We start from the raw sequence: 19,863 nt of genomic DNA, 5'->3' as shown, positions 1-19,863 counted from the left end.
ATTCAGACCTTATTTTAAGATCCAAATCCTAAAATAGTGCTGGATTTGGATCAGAGATCCAACCTAATCCGATCCATATGCACGACTGAGCCAAGTCAGTCTCATTTTTAGGAATCTGTTCATTAGCTCCTACAAGGCAACGGCTAGCATGGATTGGCAAGGCAATGTCTTAAATCTTTTGTTTTCTCAAACCAGCACAAATCAGGCCTTTGACTAACTGGGACTGTGAGCCAAGTATATGTAACAAACAGACCAAACCACTTTGTTGATCTGGCACAGGAATGAACCAAATCGAACTACAGCTTGTAGGATAAGTCAGCCTGAAGCTTGTGAACCTGTCCTAATCCTAGTGAATCAGACCAGGCTTAGCATCACTTGGCAAGATAATGTCCCAGAGACAGACCATATTAGTCGGTTAGTCCTCTGCTTGTTTGCAGTCCTACTCGAAGCAAGACAAGCTGATCCTCAGCCTATTCAGGTTCTGTTGACAGGCAAAAATTATTAGAGATCCAACAAAAAGGTACTGATTTGAATTGGAATCTGAATCCAGAAAAGTTCCGATCATGTAAGCAATGAAACATATTTCAGATGAATTGCATTGAATTTGTACAGATCAAGCTAGAACATGTTGGCACACAATTGTTTTAAAATTACAATAATGGAATCCATCTAACTTTGCTCTTCGATTTGATCGAACTAATCAAAGTACAATTTATCATGTAAACCTCACATCATTTTCTAAGAAATCCTAATATAGGAACTGAAATACAATGAGCCTTCTGTTGGCAACTGTTAATGGGCTACAGTTACATGGGAAAGGGAACACAGAAAGAAACTAATAAAATTTACATAGCACCAAAAAATCAGAGGCCTATTAAGGTGTAATGGGGCAAATTTTCAGCACCTCTGATAGAAGCAACTTCGCCTGCTGCTATATGTGTTTGCCTAATTCTACTTTCTTCATCAATCGCATTGTGCTGTGAAGTACTGAATCCAATATCCCAGCAACCTGGAATTATATTGACAGCATTAAGGAAAAAGAATAAAAAACCTGCAAAGTTTAACCTAATTTACAATAAAAGAAGAAAAGATAGTTTCATGTTCGATCCTTTATTAAAAATTTTGTCATGCATTATCGCTTCCAATTTTTCATTACTATTGTGGTCACAGATGCTCTCTTATAACAAGCCTTTGTATTGATAATAGAGGTCAGGAGATCTTTTTGTATTCTTGGAAAGCACTCATTAGGAGATGGCCTCTCTCTCTCTCTCTCTCTCTCTCTCTCTCTCTCTCTCTCTCTCTCTCACACACACACACACACAAAAACACCAACATCAAGCAAGTGATACAAGACAACTGACCGTGAAAACACCACCGATGATGGCACAAACATTTGTAATGAAGTGAGAAAAGGATTTGGATACTTCTGTCACCAGTACCTAAACCAAAACAAACAGATTACAGGGGTTTTGAAATGTTAAAAGCTGTGCAAGGAAAAGCATAAATAAGCCAACCTGCATAGGAGAGAGCTCAAAGTGGAACTTAGCAACAGGAATGTCCTGACTCTGCACCAAACTGCTGTGCGTAGTATACTCATACTCCTCGAGCAATTTAAATTCCTGGCTAGCCTTTCTTGATACAACCTCAGTCTTCACTATCTGAAGGTAGTGTTCAATCTGCATAAGCAAAAATACTTGACATATCAAGATTTCACAATCTAATCCCCAAATACTGAGATCTGTACAATGTAGTGATCTACATATGTCCAACTTTTCAAGCTGCTGGAGGTGGACTTTCTAAATCAGCCACTAAAAGCATCCAAGGCCAGTACTACTTTTACAAAAAAAAATCACAAACTTAAATACCCAAAAATTCAAGACCACGTTAATTCTAACCAAAGGCAAGTTTTTATTCTGACGCCAATCGATAAAATAACCAGTCAAAGGGATTCATAGACTCACAGTAACATTAGCATTTGCATCTCCTTGTTTGGTTATGTAAGCAGTTCCAGCTAAACACATCTATGAAGTTAGATTGTGTCAAAACAACTCGCAAAGTGAGATTCAAACTAGATTACAGGTACAATCTTTTGTACCAAATCTTAACCCATTAATGAATAAAGGTTGTCACTGCAACAATTATTTTGTTTTTTTCAATTAATTATTAACTTAAAAAATGTAAATGACCTTGCTCAGGGTACAAGTGGCACCGATAAACAAACCAAGTTCATGAAACTGGTAGAGACAATGAATACGGCCGTCATTCATTCGATGCCAAATGTTACCTAAGAGAATGCAGGTTGGTTTGGTTTTAAGAGTAGTTCAATAAAGGTAAAATGGATCATGTTCGAGCATGAAAGCAAGAAATCTAGTAGCCATCCAATAACGTCCATTCCTTTATCTTTTAGAATAGTGGAGGATCAATCCATATCAATAAGCATTCAGTAGCATCCAGATGTTTTCCTTTAGGAAAAATAGGGAATCAACATCCACATCAATGTGCTTAAAGGCAGATTCATGGTCAGTCTGTTCATAACCCAACAACCATTCACAACTACCTATGGATAATCCTAGATAGGTTCTAGGCAGAAGATTGTAATGAACTGATTGTAGATTGTAGATTGAAATAGAAAGCACTACCTTGACCTTACTGGGATCCAACCAAGTTAATGTCCTAGTCTATTTGTATCAAGTAAGATACTAGCCATCTCCAATATGCTTCTGATCATCCCTCCAGAGCTATAAACAAGTGTTCTTTCATCTGTAACTTGGAGTTCAAGAAATAAGCAAACCGATTTTCTTTGCAGAAAAGCAAGCCCCCCAATTTCTGTTATTCTTTGCAAAGGAATGAGATGAAGAAGAATCTCTTTAAAAGGTTTAACTAATAAAAAAAATCATCATCTTATGATATCTTATCATCCCCATCATCAGAACAGTTCATCAAAACCAAAGAATGAAGGCACCCATATTCTTCTCGTGGTGTAAAGCAAGGTTTGTAAGTTGTAACAATGGTAGGATGTATTCCAAAAGCAGATGCTAAAGCACATGCCCCAAGGGAGGTTGGCGGGGCCTTGACTGTTAGACGGGCGGTCAAGGTTCAAGGTCTGATTCCCATGGGTGTTGCCCCCTCTGCGCAAGTCAACACGTAGCATAAGCCAGGTTTTTGTGCCGGGTGCGATTTCTTTGGGTTATAAATCAAAAAACAGAAAAGTTGCTAAAGCACACGGCGACAGCAATAAAGTAATAAAGTGATCTTATGCTTGGTTGGCACTAAGAGCTAAGGCATTCTCATTTTGCCCAAAGAAAGAGCAATGATTACAGCGTCAATGTAAAACTTCACAAGACTGTAAAGGCTATAAGAAGGCGGTCTAGAAAGGCCATAACTCAGATCCCAACCAACAGCCGCAGTCCCTTAAGCTTCTACCAACTTTCCTCCTGAAACCGTGGCCATTTTGCCATTGTTGTCAGTCCTATTCTTCTTCTCTTTAACTATTAGACAATGGCATGGACAACTAAGATAGCAAGCCATGCAATGCTTGTTCTTGGTGTATTGGTTTGCTTGAATGAAGCTGCCACAGTCTTCCAGGTTGGGGACTCCCAAGGATGGACTGTGCCTAAGGATCCTACCACGAACCCGTACAACCAATGGGCTGGGAAGAATAGATTTCAGATTGGAGATTCTCTATGTAAGATGAGATTTCTATTAAACTTCCTTCTGATCACATCATAATCCATTGGTGGCGGTTTAAATTTTGATTTAAATATCATTGCTGACTTACCCATGTTGCATGGGCTGGCTCAAGCAATGAGGATGTCAAGCTTATGTAGGCATACCAGCATTGGCCTCTCTGGTGTACTGTCTATAGGATTTGTATAACTGATTTACAGTGACTACCAAATACCACTTTAATACAAAAGCCAGATTTTTTGTGCTGCCACAACACCAGGGGGCGTTTTAGGAATTGAAAAAAGGTAAAAGGGATTTGGATAATAACTAACTTTTACACCTGCATGGCTGTATAAGACAGTTTGTAGGAATAATTTTCAGTGTAAGTATAGATATCATGTGTTATCTCTAGAATTCCAAGTTAGAGAAACATTGATATGAGAAACTCATAGAAGTTGCTCTATATGCAGTGTTTGTTTACCAAGCAGGCAGCGATTCGGTGCTTCAAGTAAGCCAGGATGATCACACCAAATGCAATACAACAGCACCAATTGCCACCTTCAACGACGGTCGCACTACCTTCAAATTCCAACAATCAGGCCCTTACTATTTCATCAGTGGGGTTGAGAACAACTGCAAGAACAATGAGAAGCTTGTGGTTATAGTGATGGCTGATAGAACCAATCAATCCTCCACTCCTGCCACCAATGGTGTCTCGTCTTCCAAACAGAGAAAATTTGTTGCCATTTTTGGAGCCCTTTTAGGCCCCTGCATTCTCGTTCTGTGATTTTGATTTTGTGTTAGATTGTGGTTAAGACCTGCGTTTGTGCCATTCTTGTGCCCTTCACTGTTGTTCATGTATCGAGTTGTTGGTATTTTTATCCTTTGATTGGATTGTCAATGTATTATGGTGGTTTTACCGATCAAGTGTCTTTGTATTACTTAATAAAATATCAAATGCAGTTCGCTCGTAGCACCTTCCTCCCAAGAAATATCTAGATACAAAACAAAAATTTTGAACCAAAGGTTACTTATGTTATTAACCAAAAAAAACAAAGGTTGTTGTAGCATTTGTTGAAAAATATTTCACTCCATGAGTAAGGCAACTGAGCTTGAACCAGGTGCGCTCGAAGGCACACGTTACACACATTGTCTTTCAAGCGATAGTTGTCCTACTTAGAATCAAGTCCTTGATGCAATGGGTATACATGCAACTTCGCTCCCAAGTTATAACCACGCTTTCACTTTCTTGCAAAGATCAATAAACTTCTTGCATTGGGTGAGACCGAGCAACTCAACACAGACCACCTTTTGAATATACTCTTGACTAGGTTAGGTTGACCTATGATAGATTAAATCCTAGGCTCAACATAGGCAGAGACCCTAGGCTTAATTTAGGCAAAGCCTTGACTAAGTGAAAGTCTAAATGCACTATAGTGAAAAATAGGAAAAGCATTAGGGAAAGAGAAATCTTTAGTGAGCTAGGGGATTCTAGAGAGAGAGATCGTGGGAGGAGAGGAAAGATGAGTGATGGAGAGAATGGGAGAGGGCTGAGGTATATATAGGCTCAATCTAATAACTCAAAATTAATGCCCACAAAAGTATATTTAGTGGATCCAAACAGCCCGCAATAAATTGCTAGGGTTGGTTAAATGGCTAGGAAAAACAAAGGGTAAAATGTCTTAGTCAATAGGACAAACAAGGCCTTACTGATGTGCGTCAATGACCAGCAATTTGATGCATGATCAACATTCAAAGGGCTTGAGCAGCACAGGAACTTCAGAGTATTCATTGGCCATGCATAAATGTTTGGTCAAGGACAAGGATTAGTTCCAACATGTAATAAGTATGGGTCAAGGTTCCTAAATAGGTTAGTCAATGATCGATCTTAGACTTGAGGATTAAAATCATTCCAAGTACTAAAAAGAATGCTTAAAGATCAAATGAAACTAAATCAAGCCAGATCGGATCCAAGTCTACATCTAAGATCCAAAGCTAAATCCAAATCCAAACTCCAAGGTCCAAGTCCAAAGTCAAAGATAAATCCAAAGTCCAAGGTCCAAGTTCAAGTCTAAGTCCAAATTAAGCAAAATGCAAATCCAAAGCCCAAAGTTTAAGGTTTAAATTAATATGCCTTCAATGGGCCTTGCCTATAAAGGAAACATCACACTAAATAAAACCAAGTTCTCACACTCTTCTATGTGAGAGAACTTGTAGGAATAAATGAACAACCACTAACTTAGGTAAATATAGGATGAAGAGTAGAAAAAACCTAGATAGTTTTGAGCCAAAACCCAAACATCATTTAGCCAATCTTGTACAGTGATTCCCAAACAAGAAAGTAACAATGAGATCTATGGGTGTATAAACAATTGAAAACATAATTATGTTGATTGTGTTAAGAATGAAAGAGATATGAAATCAGATCAAGATAAGGCAAGAGGATCAAATGATAAGGTTGGTAACTTGGGTGAATCGGCAAGCCAAAAGGAAATTGTCAAAGAAAGAATGATAAGGAATTACCATATTATGATAAGGCAAGAAGGAAAAATGTTTCTAATGAAGATAGAGGAAAGATTGGCTAGTTACTTCTCTCCATTGCTTAAGGGATAGCATCACAGAAACTCCTCCTTAATTGTAGAAAGACAATTGTCTTGGACACTCCCAAATAGGGAGATAAAATCTTGTATCTCATGAATAATATATGATGAGGAACAACTCTCTCAATGTTAGTTGAGTGAGCGGGCATTGTGGATGTAGGATTTTGAATCCGAACCACGTTAAAAGACTTGAGTTTTGTGTGTTCTTTTATTTCTATGGTATCAAAGCCCCAGTTAACTGTGGCCAAAAGCTCGAGTTCTTTATCCAGTTTATCATCCTCAAGCATTTCATTTGGTATGTCGAGTTTGTTTTTATTTTTTCAAGTCCTAAGTAATCTACATCACTTTCTCACCATTAAACTTATGACTAAAAACTACCTCCTTTGAGAGTCGCGGTTCAAGTCGATTCTATTCACATGTGACATGATCGGCTATATTGATAGGAGAAAACTTGCTCCACCCATTACTCACAGTGATCCAACTAGTCTGAACCTTGAGTGGAGAAGGCATGATTAGATATTACTTAATTGGATCTATGCCTCTTTGTGTGAACTCATTCTTAGCCAAGTGATTTGGCTTAACACTTCTTATAAGGTTTGGAACTTGTTGAAGGTGTCCTATGTTTTACACTCGTGGTCAAGAATCATGCAGATAAAATCTCAATTCTAAGATCCCAGAAATGGTTCAAAGAGCATCGATGAATACATCCAGAGGACCAAGTCTATTGCACATCAGTTGGTTGTTGTCTCAAAACCCATAGCATATATCATCATGCAAGTCTTTAGAGGTTTATCCAACTAGTATCTCACATTCAAAACCACGATTGAGACTAGATTCAATCCTTTAACTTTGAATGAGCTTCATGGTATGTTGTTGATTCAAGAAGCTCATCTTAGTGAGTTAGGAGAGCATGATTCAGTTTGTTTCACTCTTTCCATGAATTTGTAAGTAGGCAGTCATATCATCAACAAAATCATGAAAGTGAATATGGTTATGGGGGGAAACTATCATGGTAATGGAAAAAATTGAAGAGGTAGACAACATAACCCATCCAATGGTGGTCAAGGTAACAAGGGTCCAAAAGTCTACTATTTGAAAGGGTGTGAACAATTACCCAATGTTCCTCAAACACGCCAAACAAAAAAAATGATAAGAAACAAAACAAAACAAAACTTTTAATGTGGTTCAACAAAAGCCTACGTTCACAGTACTCCTCTCAACGATTTCATGAGAGAGAGGTTCCCTTACAAAATGAACTCTTTACAAGATCAAAGGAGATCTATCTTGAAGATTAGATCTCTAGATATCAGGCCACATTTTCAACTAATAGGCATTACAAGTAGAATCAATTTTCTAGGTCTCTCTAACCTTCTCAACTGCCTTATCTTCTTTATCCTTATCCTTTTCAATAATGTATACTTGCCTTATAGTTGATCCTATCCTTTTGCACAACCTTGTATCATTAGGACTCTTTGATGTTGGTTCATTTGGACTCTTTAATAGAACTAGAACATCTACAACCCGACTTGGATCATCATATGGAGTCAGACCTGTATCATCTTTAACATGTCCCTTCAAGCTAATCTCTCAAAGATTAAGCTTGTCTCTCAAATAACTAAATTTTGTATCACTTAACAGTTTTGTGAAGGAACAAACTTGACATCAATTTCTTACGTTGCCACATTTTCTCTAACAAAATGAAAATTCACTTCTATGTGTTTGGTCCTGGCATGAAAAACAAGATTGTTAGATAGATAAGTTGCTTCAAGATTGTCACACCATATGACCAGAGATTTTGATTCTTGAATACCACGTTCACACATTAATTGTTGTAACCAAAGAAGTTCTGATGCTTTATACTCTGCTTCGGTACTAGACTTAGCGACAATTTGTTGCTTAGAGGACTTTCAGGACAACATATTCGAGCCAAGATATGACAAATAACTGTTAGTGGACTTCGATCATCTGGGCATCCAGCCTAATCGGCATAAGTGTAGGCAGACAACATACAACTATTTGATTTGGAGATTTGAAGACCCAAAGTAATGGTACCCTTGAGATATCTCAGAATATGCTTCACAAGCAACCAATGGATATCTGCAGGATCATGCATTTATTGACAAGCCTTATTTACAACATATGACAAGTCTAGTCTAATGAAGGTCATATATTAAAGAGCCCTTATAATACTGTGATATTGAGTTGGGTCTTTAAGTTTCTCACCTTTGTATCTGGATACTTGAACATTTGCTACTGCAGGAGTCAAGAGAGGCTTGCAATTTTCTATTCCTGTTCTGATAAAAAGATCATATATATTCTTTGGGTAAGAAGAAATTCTGCGTCATTCATAACAACTTATATAGCCAAGAAAAATATAAGGCACATAAATCTTTATAGAAAGTTATGCACCAAACTCCTTGATGAGTTGTTGGACCATATCTTGAGAACGACCTCTTATTATTATGTCATCGACATAAACTAACACATATAGAGTCACTCCATGTGAAATTTTAATAAATAGATTAAAGTCAACCTTAGAACCAGTAAAACCCAATTTCTCAAAGTATTGTGAGTCTCTCAAACCATGCTCTTGGGGCTTGCTTCAACTCATAAAGAGCACAATTTAATTTGCAAATAAAATGAGGAACTTGTTTATTTTCAAAAGTAGGGGTTGAGACATGTATATCTCTTCTTTTAAAAATTCTTGAAGAAAAGCATTGTTTACATCAAGTTGATGTACAACCCAACCACGACTCATAGAAATATAGAGTACCATGTGAATAGTTGCAGGTCTAACCACTGGAATGTAGGTCTCAAAATAACCTATCCCTTCATGTTGGCTATAACCCTTAGATACAAGGCGAGCTTTATACCTGGCTATGGTTTCATATGCATGTTTCTTGAGTTTGAAGACCCACTTGCATCCAACAATATTAAACGTTTTCTTAGGAGAAACAAGAATCCAAGTATTGTTACTGATAAGAGCATCATACTCCTTTTCAATAGCTTGATGCCATTTTGGTTTCTTATAAGTTTGATGAAAATCAATAGGTTCACTCTCTTGAACCAACTAGCTAACCAAACTAACACAAAAAATATAAGGAGACAAACTAGTAAATCTTGGTCTTAGAGTACAATCTTGTGACCAAGTCACCATTGGATGAGTTTGATCCTGAACGTGTGGATCAAACACCTCATTATCATCAATACTATTATCATTAAGCAACTCAGCAATCTGTTCATTATTTTCTAAACCTTGATTTTTCTCATTAGAAATATTGCGAATAGACTCATTGTGAGAAAACTGGGCATCAAGTCTAGGTGGGAGCAAAAAGATTGGTCGATCATCATGACTGGTCTTAACCTTAGAGTCATCAACTTTAATCAACCCTTGGAGATGCCCCAAACTATGATCAGACCTAAGTTGAGACTCATTTCTCAACCATCTTGACACTTTCTCACTGGTCACCAGAGTTTGAGTTCCAGCATACATGAAATCTATTTATCAAACATCACATGTTCGGAAATATAAGTTCTTTTAGAAACCAGGTCAAAGCATGGAAAACCCTTGTATGAAGTACCAACACCAATAAAAATGCATGCCTTAGACTTTAGTTTCATCTTTGAATTGTTATAGGGAACAAGATAAGGAGAGCATCTGCTTCCAAAAGTTTTCAAGAGATCATAGTTGAGACGTTTTCCAAGTAACAGTTCATAGCATGTCGTTCCCTTCGTATTAGAAGTTGGTAGATGATTAATCAAATAAACAACATATCTAAAGGCATCCACCTAAAAATCAAATTTCAACGAAGCATAAAAGATCATACATAATCCACTTTCAGTTACATGCCTATGCTTCCTTTTCACCACACCATTCTGTTGCAATGTGTGTGGGCAGAATAACCTTCTTCTAATTTCACAGTGATTTAAAAACCCATCAAAAGCTCCATAGACAAATTCACCTCCTCCATCACTTTGAAAGATTTTGATAGAGTGCCTTACTTTCTTTTCAACTATATTTTTGAAGTTTTGAAAATAGCTTAAAGAAAATAACCAAGAAAATCTTAAAAAATCATCAACCATTAGAAAATAATAAGTATACCCTTGTCTTGATGGAATCAGAGCCGACCTCCAAAGATCAGTATGTATGATCTCTAGCGGAGCACTAGAGACATGTTCAAACTTATCAAAAGGAATCTTATGCATTTTCCCAATCATACATGTAGAACATAAACTATCATTATTATCATCAATAAAATTCAAATAATTGTTTTGCTTCAAAAAAAAAGTTTTGTATTCAAGGTGGCCATGTTACGACATACCCAAGGCCTTTGCAGCTATGGCCATGAATAATACAACATATCTGAATTGGTGCCCTAATAATAGAGCATTGCATCATATGACTGTCGATGATGCCAACTTGACCAACAAGAAAGATTATCATGGCACAGATGGTATAATGGTAGCCAATGGCAACAACTTACCCATATCAGGTAAGAAAAATCTGATCTCAGTTTTTAAGTTTGCTACATATCATAGATGCTTTTTTGAGTTATATTCTCATGATTTCTATGTGAAAGATTGTCAAAAAGGAAGAATAATTCAAAGCGAGCTGATTAAGGTTGTGATGTATGTATGGCCAACACAAAAGAACAACTCTCATTTGATGAACACAGCATATGTGGCAGAAAAACTCTCCTCTTCAAAAGTCTTTTACAAAAATGGCAAATGATTTGAGACTCACCACGATTTCCGCCATTAGTTGTATCTTGTTGACTACCATCATTTTGATAAAAGTTTTGATTTCCTCGACCAAAATTCCTATTTCTACCACAACCGCGACCATAATAGAAATTATCATGACCTCTTCCTCGTTGCATGAAAAAAGTTGTGTTGAAATTTTGGTCATTAACAGGAGGCTTAGGGGTTAGGATTTGAAGTCTCTTTTCTTGATTCAATAGCATTTCATAAATATCAACAAAACACGAAAGATGAGTCATAGTGGTGACCGTAGTCACAAAACTCTCATAATCATATGACAACCCATTAAGAGTATAGCTAAGAAGATCATTGTCAGACACTTGTTCACCAACAACTCACAATAAGTTTGCCAGGAACTTAATCTCATTCAGATAATCAGCCATGGGTTTGTCATTTTTCTTAATGTTTTGTAAATCTTGCTTGAGTTGCAATATGCATAGGCCTGAGTGGGACACATATGAGCATTCCAAGGCAATCCATGCCTTACGAGCATATGGCATGCGAATAATTTGAGAGAGCATAGATTCACATGATGTGGCTTTGATCTAACTCAAAGCAAGTTGATCTTCTCTCTTTCATATAACATATTCTGATTAGGATTTTGAGAGGAGTCAAAACCTTGAACGAATTGAGCAGGGGCCTAAGACATCCCATCCATATACTTTATCAGATCTGGAGAGTATATGACAAACTTGATCTGAGTTTTCCACAAGCAATAGTTGTTGTGTTCAAGTTTGATGGAGACTAAACTTGAGAAAGTGTTACATTGAATGGCCTGATTTGAAACTAATGATCTTGAGATCATTGAGGAAGAAGATGTCATTAGCTCTGATACCATGAAAGAGTGTCAACAATCACCCAATATTCCTCAAACAAGCCGAACATAGAAAAATGATAAGAAACAAAATAGAAAAAAAAATAGTGTGGTTCAACTAAAGCCTATATCCACATTACTCCTTTTTCAACGATTTCATGAGAGAGAGGTTCCCTTATAAAATGAACCCTTTCTAGGATCAATGGAGATCTATCTTGAAGATTAGATCTCCAGATATTAGGCCACATTTTTAGTTGATAGGCATTATAGGTAGAATCAGTTTTCCAGGTCTCTCTAACCTTCTCAACTACCTTAACTTCTTTATCCTTATCCTTTTCAACAATGTATACTTGCCTCATAGTTGATCCTATCTTTTTGCACAACTTTATATCATTAGGACTCTTTGATGTTGGTTCATTTGGACTCTTCGATAGAACTAGAACATCTAGAACCAGACCTGGATCGTTATATGAAGCTGAACCTATATCATCTTTCACACTATTAGCTGTGTGAGAAGTCAAGGCATTCTGCTAAAAAATGCTATCAACTTTTTCTTGTGCAAGGTAAAAACACGACACCACAAGCTTTTTATGTTTCACTATCATCATCCAATGTGAGCTCTGTGGGTTATGAGAATTGGTACCCGAATTTGGGTACCACCCACCACATTACCAACGACCTTAATAACCTCTCCACACATCTAATATTAAGGTCTGGATGCATTAAAGATCAGAGATGGTTCAGGTTTGATCATATGTTTCTTCATCTTATAAGCATAACCCATAACTAAATGTTATTCTTTATGTGCCAGACATATCTAAAAACTTGCTTTCGGTACAACAACTTTCTAGAGAAAATAATGTGTTTTTTGAGTTTTACCCTTACTGTTATTATGTGAAAGATCTCTTAACAGGAAAAACTCTGTTGTGCAAAACAAGTAAGGATGGGCTATACAACTTGAGGTTGGAGGCTTAAAAAGAGGACAAAGCAACTTACATAGGAGAAAAGGCCACTATATATAGATGTGTGACACTAACGAATGGGGCGCCCAGCCTTGAGCATAGTCTCTCAAGTTATAAATAAGTTTGGACTCCCTTTTGATAATCTTAAGGGCAAGAGTCATAGATTTCCCTTCAAGAGTTCTATTAATGGTCCCCTAGACTTGATTTTCTCTTATGTCAGGGACCAACCCCAGTTGAGATTGAGGATGGCTTCGTATATTATGTCAATTTTTGTTGACTCATTTTCTAAGTATGCTTGAATTTATTTGATGAACTTAAAATCTAAAGTTTTGATGTCTTCAAAATTTTCAAGACCCATATAGAAAATGCTACCAGTCCAAAAGGTTAAATTTCTAGATTCTGATTGGGGTGGTGAGTACCAACCAATTTTCAGTTACCTAAGAGAGTATGGTACATGGCATCAGATCTCATGCCCTCACACACCAAAATAAAATGGTGTTGATGAACGCAAACATTGTCATGTCATTAAAACCAGTTTGTCTATGATGGCCCAAGCCCACATGCCATCCAAGTTTTGGTCTTACGCTTTCAACTCTGCCATGTTCTTGATTAAGCTCATGCCAACCATCATTTTTAAAGGAAAAACACCTTTAGAAGTCATGCTTAAAATCCAACCAAATTAAGGCTTTTTTAAAAAATTGAATGCTTGTGCTTTCCTTGTCTTCGAGACTATAGAAGACATAAATTAGAATATAAATATGACATATGTGTGTTTCTGGTAAGGGTGTCAACGGGTTGGGTTTAGTTCGGACCCAGGTGAAAGCAGACTTGGACCAAATTTTTGGGTATGGTATCGGGTCGCAACCAGGTTTAATCAGGTCTACTATAAGAGAAACCATATTGGAACCTGATAAGAACTACATGAACCAAACCTGGATGATACATAGTAAAATAATATTTTTCATTTTTACATTAAAAAATTATGGGTCTTAATTAGAACTCAGGTCAGACCTGAGTCTGGTATAAAATTTCATAAACTATGCCCGAATCCATGTATTAATCGAACCTTTGGGTCCAGACCAAAGACGTAATTGGGTCTTCTTATTTGTCACCATACTTGGACCCTATAGGGTTTGGTTCGGGTTGGGTCAGGGTAAACCCAACGCGTTCACACCCATAGTTTCTGGGCTGTCCCTCAATACTATGGCTACTACTACTTAAATTTGGCTTTAGGCAGGATATTTATTTCAAGGCATGCCTTTTTTTACGAGAAGAAATTTTCTTTTGAAAAGAGTAAAAGTTTGTGAGCAAAATCAAAAGATATCAAATCTTGTTGTTTTGATTGCTCTTGTTGTAATTTGATGAGAAGAAATTTTCTTTTGAAAAGAGTAAAAGTTTGTGAGCAAAATCAAAAGATATCAAATCTTGTTGTTTTGATTGTTCTTGTTGTAATATCTCATAATTTTCTGGAATTTTAAAAAAATTATTTATGCAATTTTGATGTAAAATAATAATATAATATTATTTAATTATGTATAAAAGGTTGGCACAGGTTTTGGATCCTAATTGAATCGTGGATCTTATGGATAAGATCCATGGTCTAAGGTTTCTAATTGGCTTTATTTTTTTAGTTTAAAAAGTTAATTAGATTAGGTATTCAATTAGTTAAAAAATAATAATATTAGCATGATATTTAAAGATAAGGAAAGATTATCTTTAAATATCATGGCTTAACAAAGAGGGATGTCTCCTCTCCAAGAAGAAAGGGGATTTCTCCCTTTTATAAACAGACATGAGACCTCTCTCTCTCAAAATCGTGTTTTGAGAGAGAGGGCAGCGAGCAAGCAAGAAAGAGAGAGAGAGAGAGAGAGAGAGAGTAAAAAGAAGATCAATATTACCACTCATGAAGATCAACAAAATGTTGAACCCATGAACCGAACAAGATAGAAAATAGAAATAAAACTATAGAAAGATAAGAAGCTAAAGAAAAAGAAACTACAGACAGATAACAACAAACAACAAAGCCAAGCTCAACCCGGATCCGCTGGACTAGAAGGCACCACCGATGAGTAAACGTTGATAAAAAAGAAGGGGAGGTCTCTAAGACGCATACGTAGAATCACATATACATCAACCAGGATTTTATGGACAAGATTATTAAGGATGACCAGAATTTGATGAAAATTAGCATCATTGCTTGCCATCCAAACAAACCACTAAGTAGTAAGCAACCATGTCTTTCAAATCAGCCTCCACCGTTTGCATCATCTAATTCCAACAAGACCCAAAAGCAGATCAAGCGCAAAAGACTACTTTTTGACAATTACGTCCTGAGATCTCCATGCCCTATTAAAAAGGGCCACAAAGATTGGGCAGGACCAGAATAAATGAAAGGTAGTTTCTTCAGCAGCTTGACAAAGCACACACCAGCTAGGAAACTGAAAACCCAACTTCTTTAAATAACTGTGAGTTTAAACCCTATCATTTAAAATTAACCAAACCAAGACCCGAGATCTTGGAGAAGGGCCCTTAGCCCATAACACGCACTCAGAGAACCAATCGACCCCCGGGGGTAGCAATGATCTATACACTTTGTGGGTGTGGAACACACCATTTGGCGCAATCGCCCATTACAATCACTGGTCATAATTTTTTGCATCCCCAATTTGATCTCTGAAGAATGATAAGGCTCCCAGCCACATGTTTCGCAAGTGCGAGATCGCCAACCCCCGGGTTCCATGACGAAGAAGAGATTAATCAGGAGCACCATATTTAGCATGAAGCAAACAAGCAGATGGAGAAATCGGTTGATGGGCCATCCAACATTGCTTGGCCACAAGAGCAATACTCCTCTGTGTAGGAGCAAAAACACCTAAGCCAATCATACGCCTAGGTAACACCATCGTTCGTCAACCAACCAAATGACGCTTACCCTGGAGTTGACACCTAGACCAGAGAAAATTCATCATTAAATGACAAATCTGCTTCTCCACACCCACAGACATCACGAACATAGACATGAAAAATTCAGGGATAGAGGAAAGAACATGTCTTATTAAAGTTAGATGGCCAGCGATGAAGAGTTAAGATGTCTGCCACGAAAAAAGCTTGTTTTTTACTTTTTGAATAGTTGGAGCCCAAGCAGCGAAAGAGAGAAGCTTCACTTATAATGACAGACTCAAATACGTTATCGGCAACTCAAAGATCATGCAATTAAAAATTCGTTGACCCGTTGCAAGCATAGAAGACTCAACATTGAACATAGTAAGAGAGAATTTGTTATCATTTAGAGAAAGCCCAAAAAGAAAGAGAAAGAACTGAAGAATAAGTTTGAATCCAAGTATTTGTTGCACGTTTGCTCACCAAAAAATAATCATATCATCAACATAAATAAGAATATGGTCCGGGAAATCTGAAACATCTAAAGGATCTATCAGACGCTTCTCCGCAGCACGCTTAAGCAACACCACAAGACCCTCAACAATGGCATTGAACAACAAAGGCGAGAGAGGGCAACTTTGTCGTAATCTACACTCCAACTTGATTTGGCCACCTCTAATGCCGTTAATCTTAATCATGGTCTGAGCAATAGAGACCAATTTTCTCACCCACCCAAAAAAATGATGACCAATGGCAAAATTGGATAAGATTTCAAATAAAAAGGGCCAATGCACAAAATCAAAGGCTTTATGAAAATCTAATTTAAGAGAAAAATTAGGTTGACCACTAAGATGTAAGGAGTGAATGACTTCAGAGGCCAAGATGAAAGAATGGTGAATCCTCTTATTGTGGATAAAAGTGAACTGAGAGTTCGAAAATATTTGGTGAGTCACGGCCTTCAACCCATTAGCCAATACCTTGGCGATCATTCGATAGAGGCCACTCATAACAGAAATTGAGCGAAACCTGGAGATATAAGTGGCATCATCATCTTTCAAAATTAAAGATATAATTACCAAGTGGGTTTGAATAGGCAATCTGGAGTTGCAATAGAACTCATCAAACATGTTCATAACATCAGGCTTGACACAAGAGCAAAAAATTTTGAAGAAATCTACATGAAACCCATCAGAACCTGAAGATTTTCACCCTGACAAACCTTTGATGGCCCTAAAAATCTTGTTTTCAAAGAACTTCATTTGCATAGATCTGGCTTGATCTTGTTGAATCGACCCAACAGAAACAGAACCAATGACACCCTTTGTGGTAAGCAAAACAGAGTATAAATCTTTAAAATATTGAGTGACAGCTGAAATAACGTGTTGATTAAAGTACTAAACACTCCCAATGGTGATTGATTGAACGACATTCCTCCTATGAAGATGAGAAGCATATGAGTGAAAAATTTTGGTATTATTGTCTTCAGCCGCAAGCTATTTCACCTTAGCTCGCTGCTTCCATCTAATTTCCTCTTTGACCCTCCAGTTTTTCAAAAGCATTGATAACTCAATGGATCTGGCCTGCAAACTCTGTAGGTGCAAATCATATAGAGACTCCGGGGAATACATAGTTTGATACAACGCCAAAATCTCTTGCTCTCAAGCAACCATTTGCTAAAATTTAACCACATCTCGATTATAGAGTCAAGCATTGATATTCTTAGCGAGACGAGACAGCTTCTCATGACACCGGATAGCCGTCCACTGCTCATTTGAGGGCTTGTTCCAAGTGTTAGAGATAATTGTGTGAAAGTCTGGCTCCTGGAGCCACCATTGTTCAATATTCTGCTCTATCATGGATCAATATTTTTTTGGGCTTACATATATATACTTTGGGTCTTTCCTGTGTTGGATTTTTTTTACTCGATCAGATCCTTAATACCACGTTTCTGCAAATTCGTAGATGCAAGCCTATGCAGATTTTGTTCACGTGTTACAGATTTTTTTTAGCATGACCAGATTGACGTGTTAAGCATGATCAGACTATCGTTTTTGCACAACTTGAGGTTAACGAAAAGTTTGGTCATTTAAATCTGTGTTTTGAGGTTTTAATAGCATGAACCAGTTTTGTTTATTTGAGTAAGATCTGACATTGCTTAGAGCGTGAGCAAATTTATGCATACTTTGATTTTTTTTTCCCATGCATTGATTTTATTTAGTTCATGTACCTTGCACAGACTTTGATGCATTGTGTTACTTTGAAATCTGATTTTCCTTGACTTAAAGTCCAATATTTTTAATATCGTGTGAAATTAATATCATGTTCAGATTAGTGGTATGTTCAGTGTTAAATAAGTATGCTTAAGTTGACCGCATAGTTCATCTCTTGAATCTGACGTGTTTATGCATTGAGATGGGTAAGTGTTTATACTGTTTAGATTTTGGGTTGCTCCCACGAATCTGTCCAAACCCCAATTTTCTTAAGGTTTGAACTGATAAAAAAAAGTTTTGGGACAGATGTTCACATTGAGTTGAGTTCAATCAGAATCTGTTTATATATGATTTATAGTAGATGATGTTTGTCTTTTTTTTTATAAATTGTGCACAGTATGTGGTTGGTTCCCTTTATTATTTTGTTGTGCATAATTTGGTTTATGTTGTGTATATCAACATACTATTTGTCCATTTTTATAGCATAGGCATTTGTACTGTTACTGTAAATTCGGCATATGTTGAAACTGGGATTCACGCATATTTGCAATTTAATCTGGAATTTTGTTTCATTATGTAAGTATGTTTTATGTATGCTGATTTTCCTTGTTTCACTAATGTTAGATTATTTAGGTTGAATTTGATTTGAGCATGTTAATTTTGACTTATGTATGTTAGTTTTAATTTATTTAAATTTGGATTTAGTTCTGAAAAGCCTTATTTAAGCTTAGGTAAATCTGGATCTTTGTATGTTAAATCTGGCTTAGGATTTAACTATATAAACCTGAGTTTTATTCAATTGTAATTTAACTCGGGACCCAAGTAAATGAACGTGAGTTTTCATTTAAATGTGATTTGAGTCTGAATTTAATTAAAACAATCTGAGTTTTTATTAAACAAGTAAATATGGGATTTTATTAAACAAAATCTGAGTTTTTGTTTGATAGCTAAATCTGGCTTTAGATTAAATAAAATTTGAGTCTTATGTAACTAGTCAGATCTATTTTTTTTGGTGGTAGATAAAATTTGGTTCTTTCTTTACTATTATGAAACTAACTTCTTGGTTGGTCTAAAAAAATTTAAAAGTGGGCTTAAATCTAGGATTTATTACTTCAATATGGATTTCTAAGTTAATGGTTTAAATCTGGAATATATTATTTAAAATCTGAATTTCTGACCAAACTGTCAAAACCTGGGTTTGGCTAGGGATGCAAATATATACTTCATTCTCGGATATTTGATGTGAATATATTTTGTATATTTTATTTGTGAGAATCAGATGTTAGTGTGAAACTGTGCTTTATTCAAGAGGCACATATTTCGTAATGGTTGTGATTGAGCTATTTAAGGGCCTTTTGAGATGATGTGTAATGGTTGTGATTGAGCTATTTGAGGGCCGGGTAGTTATAAAATCATGAAAGATGCTTATGATTTAAATTCCCATGTGTCATGAATATTACCTAAAGGCCAAATCGAATAATGCATGTTTTTTTATGAAGAATCTTTAATAATTAAAGAAATGTATAAGAGACCAAACAATGTAATTATCTTTTTATTCCTTGATCGCTTTCTGAAATGGTGAGATTCTTGAACGGCGATCATGAAGGACCGTGATGATACTGATCGCTGTGTGCACTGTTTACTTCAAAAACCCAATAGGTGGTTCGTGTTTCTAGCTACAGTTGTAAAAACTCTCACCACTTTGCTAGGGTGGTGTCTGACTGAGTTGCAGTTATTGGTATATCAAGAAAAGTGGCGTGATGTCTTTGTTGTCTATATGCTTCTTTTCTTATTGTTGGTTTGTGAGAGGGTCTCGTATGGTTCTTACCTCAATTTTAAAAACCTTTTGGAGTTGCTGAGGCTCAGTCTTAGCTGAGCAATGTGATGGCAGGACCGGTTTCTTGGAGATGGTGACAATTTATGATTTGGTGGCCATAGTTGTTGATTGTTTTTGAAACTTATTAAATTTT

The 19,863-nt window shown here is 36.6% G+C and overlaps 1 protein-coding gene and 1 long non-coding RNA gene across 2 annotated transcripts; one reads left to right on the top strand and one right to left on the bottom strand.

The window, feature by feature from the left end:
* Positions 1-569: 569 nt before the first annotated feature.
* LOC149844378 (uncharacterized) lies at positions 570-1,582 on the bottom strand. Its single transcript, XR_016430399.1, has 3 exons — positions 1,515-1,582; positions 1,362-1,439; positions 570-1,009 (listed from the first exon to the last, which is right to left on the bottom strand). It is a non-coding gene; the product is annotated as an uncharacterized LOC149844378 (long non-coding RNA).
* A 1,916-nt stretch (positions 1,583-3,498) lies between these two features.
* On the top strand, positions 3,499-4,453 carry LOC149844377 (early nodulin-like protein 9). The gene is made up of 2 exons (XM_089997137.1): positions 3,499-3,685; positions 4,155-4,453. Exons 1-2 carry the CDS (start codon positions 3,499-3,501, stop codon positions 4,451-4,453), a joined length of 486 nt encoding a protein of 161 aa, XP_089853263.1.
* The last annotated feature ends 15,410 nt before the right edge of the window (positions 4,454-19,863 follow it).

This window comes from Nuphar pumila, chromosome 2 (genome assembly GCF_984573655.1).
Source record: "Nuphar pumila chromosome 2, dmNupPumi1.hap1.1, whole genome shotgun sequence".
Lineage (NCBI taxonomy): Eukaryota > Viridiplantae > Streptophyta > Magnoliopsida > Nymphaeales > Nymphaeaceae > Nuphar > Nuphar pumila.
Note: the sequence above shows the minus strand (reverse complement) of the source record. Positions and strands in the feature narration are given on the sequence as shown.

Bases quoted from the DNA above. Each gene is read 5' to 3' on its own strand.
- LOC149844377 (XM_089997137.1), top strand. From the start codon at position 3,499: ATGGCATGGACAACTAAGATAGCAAGCCATGCAATGCTTGTTCTTGGT. The intron at 3,686-4,154 runs GTAAGATGAGAT...TTTACCAAGCAG, and splicing joins TCAGATTGGAGATTCTCTAT to GCAGCGATTCGGTGCTTCAA.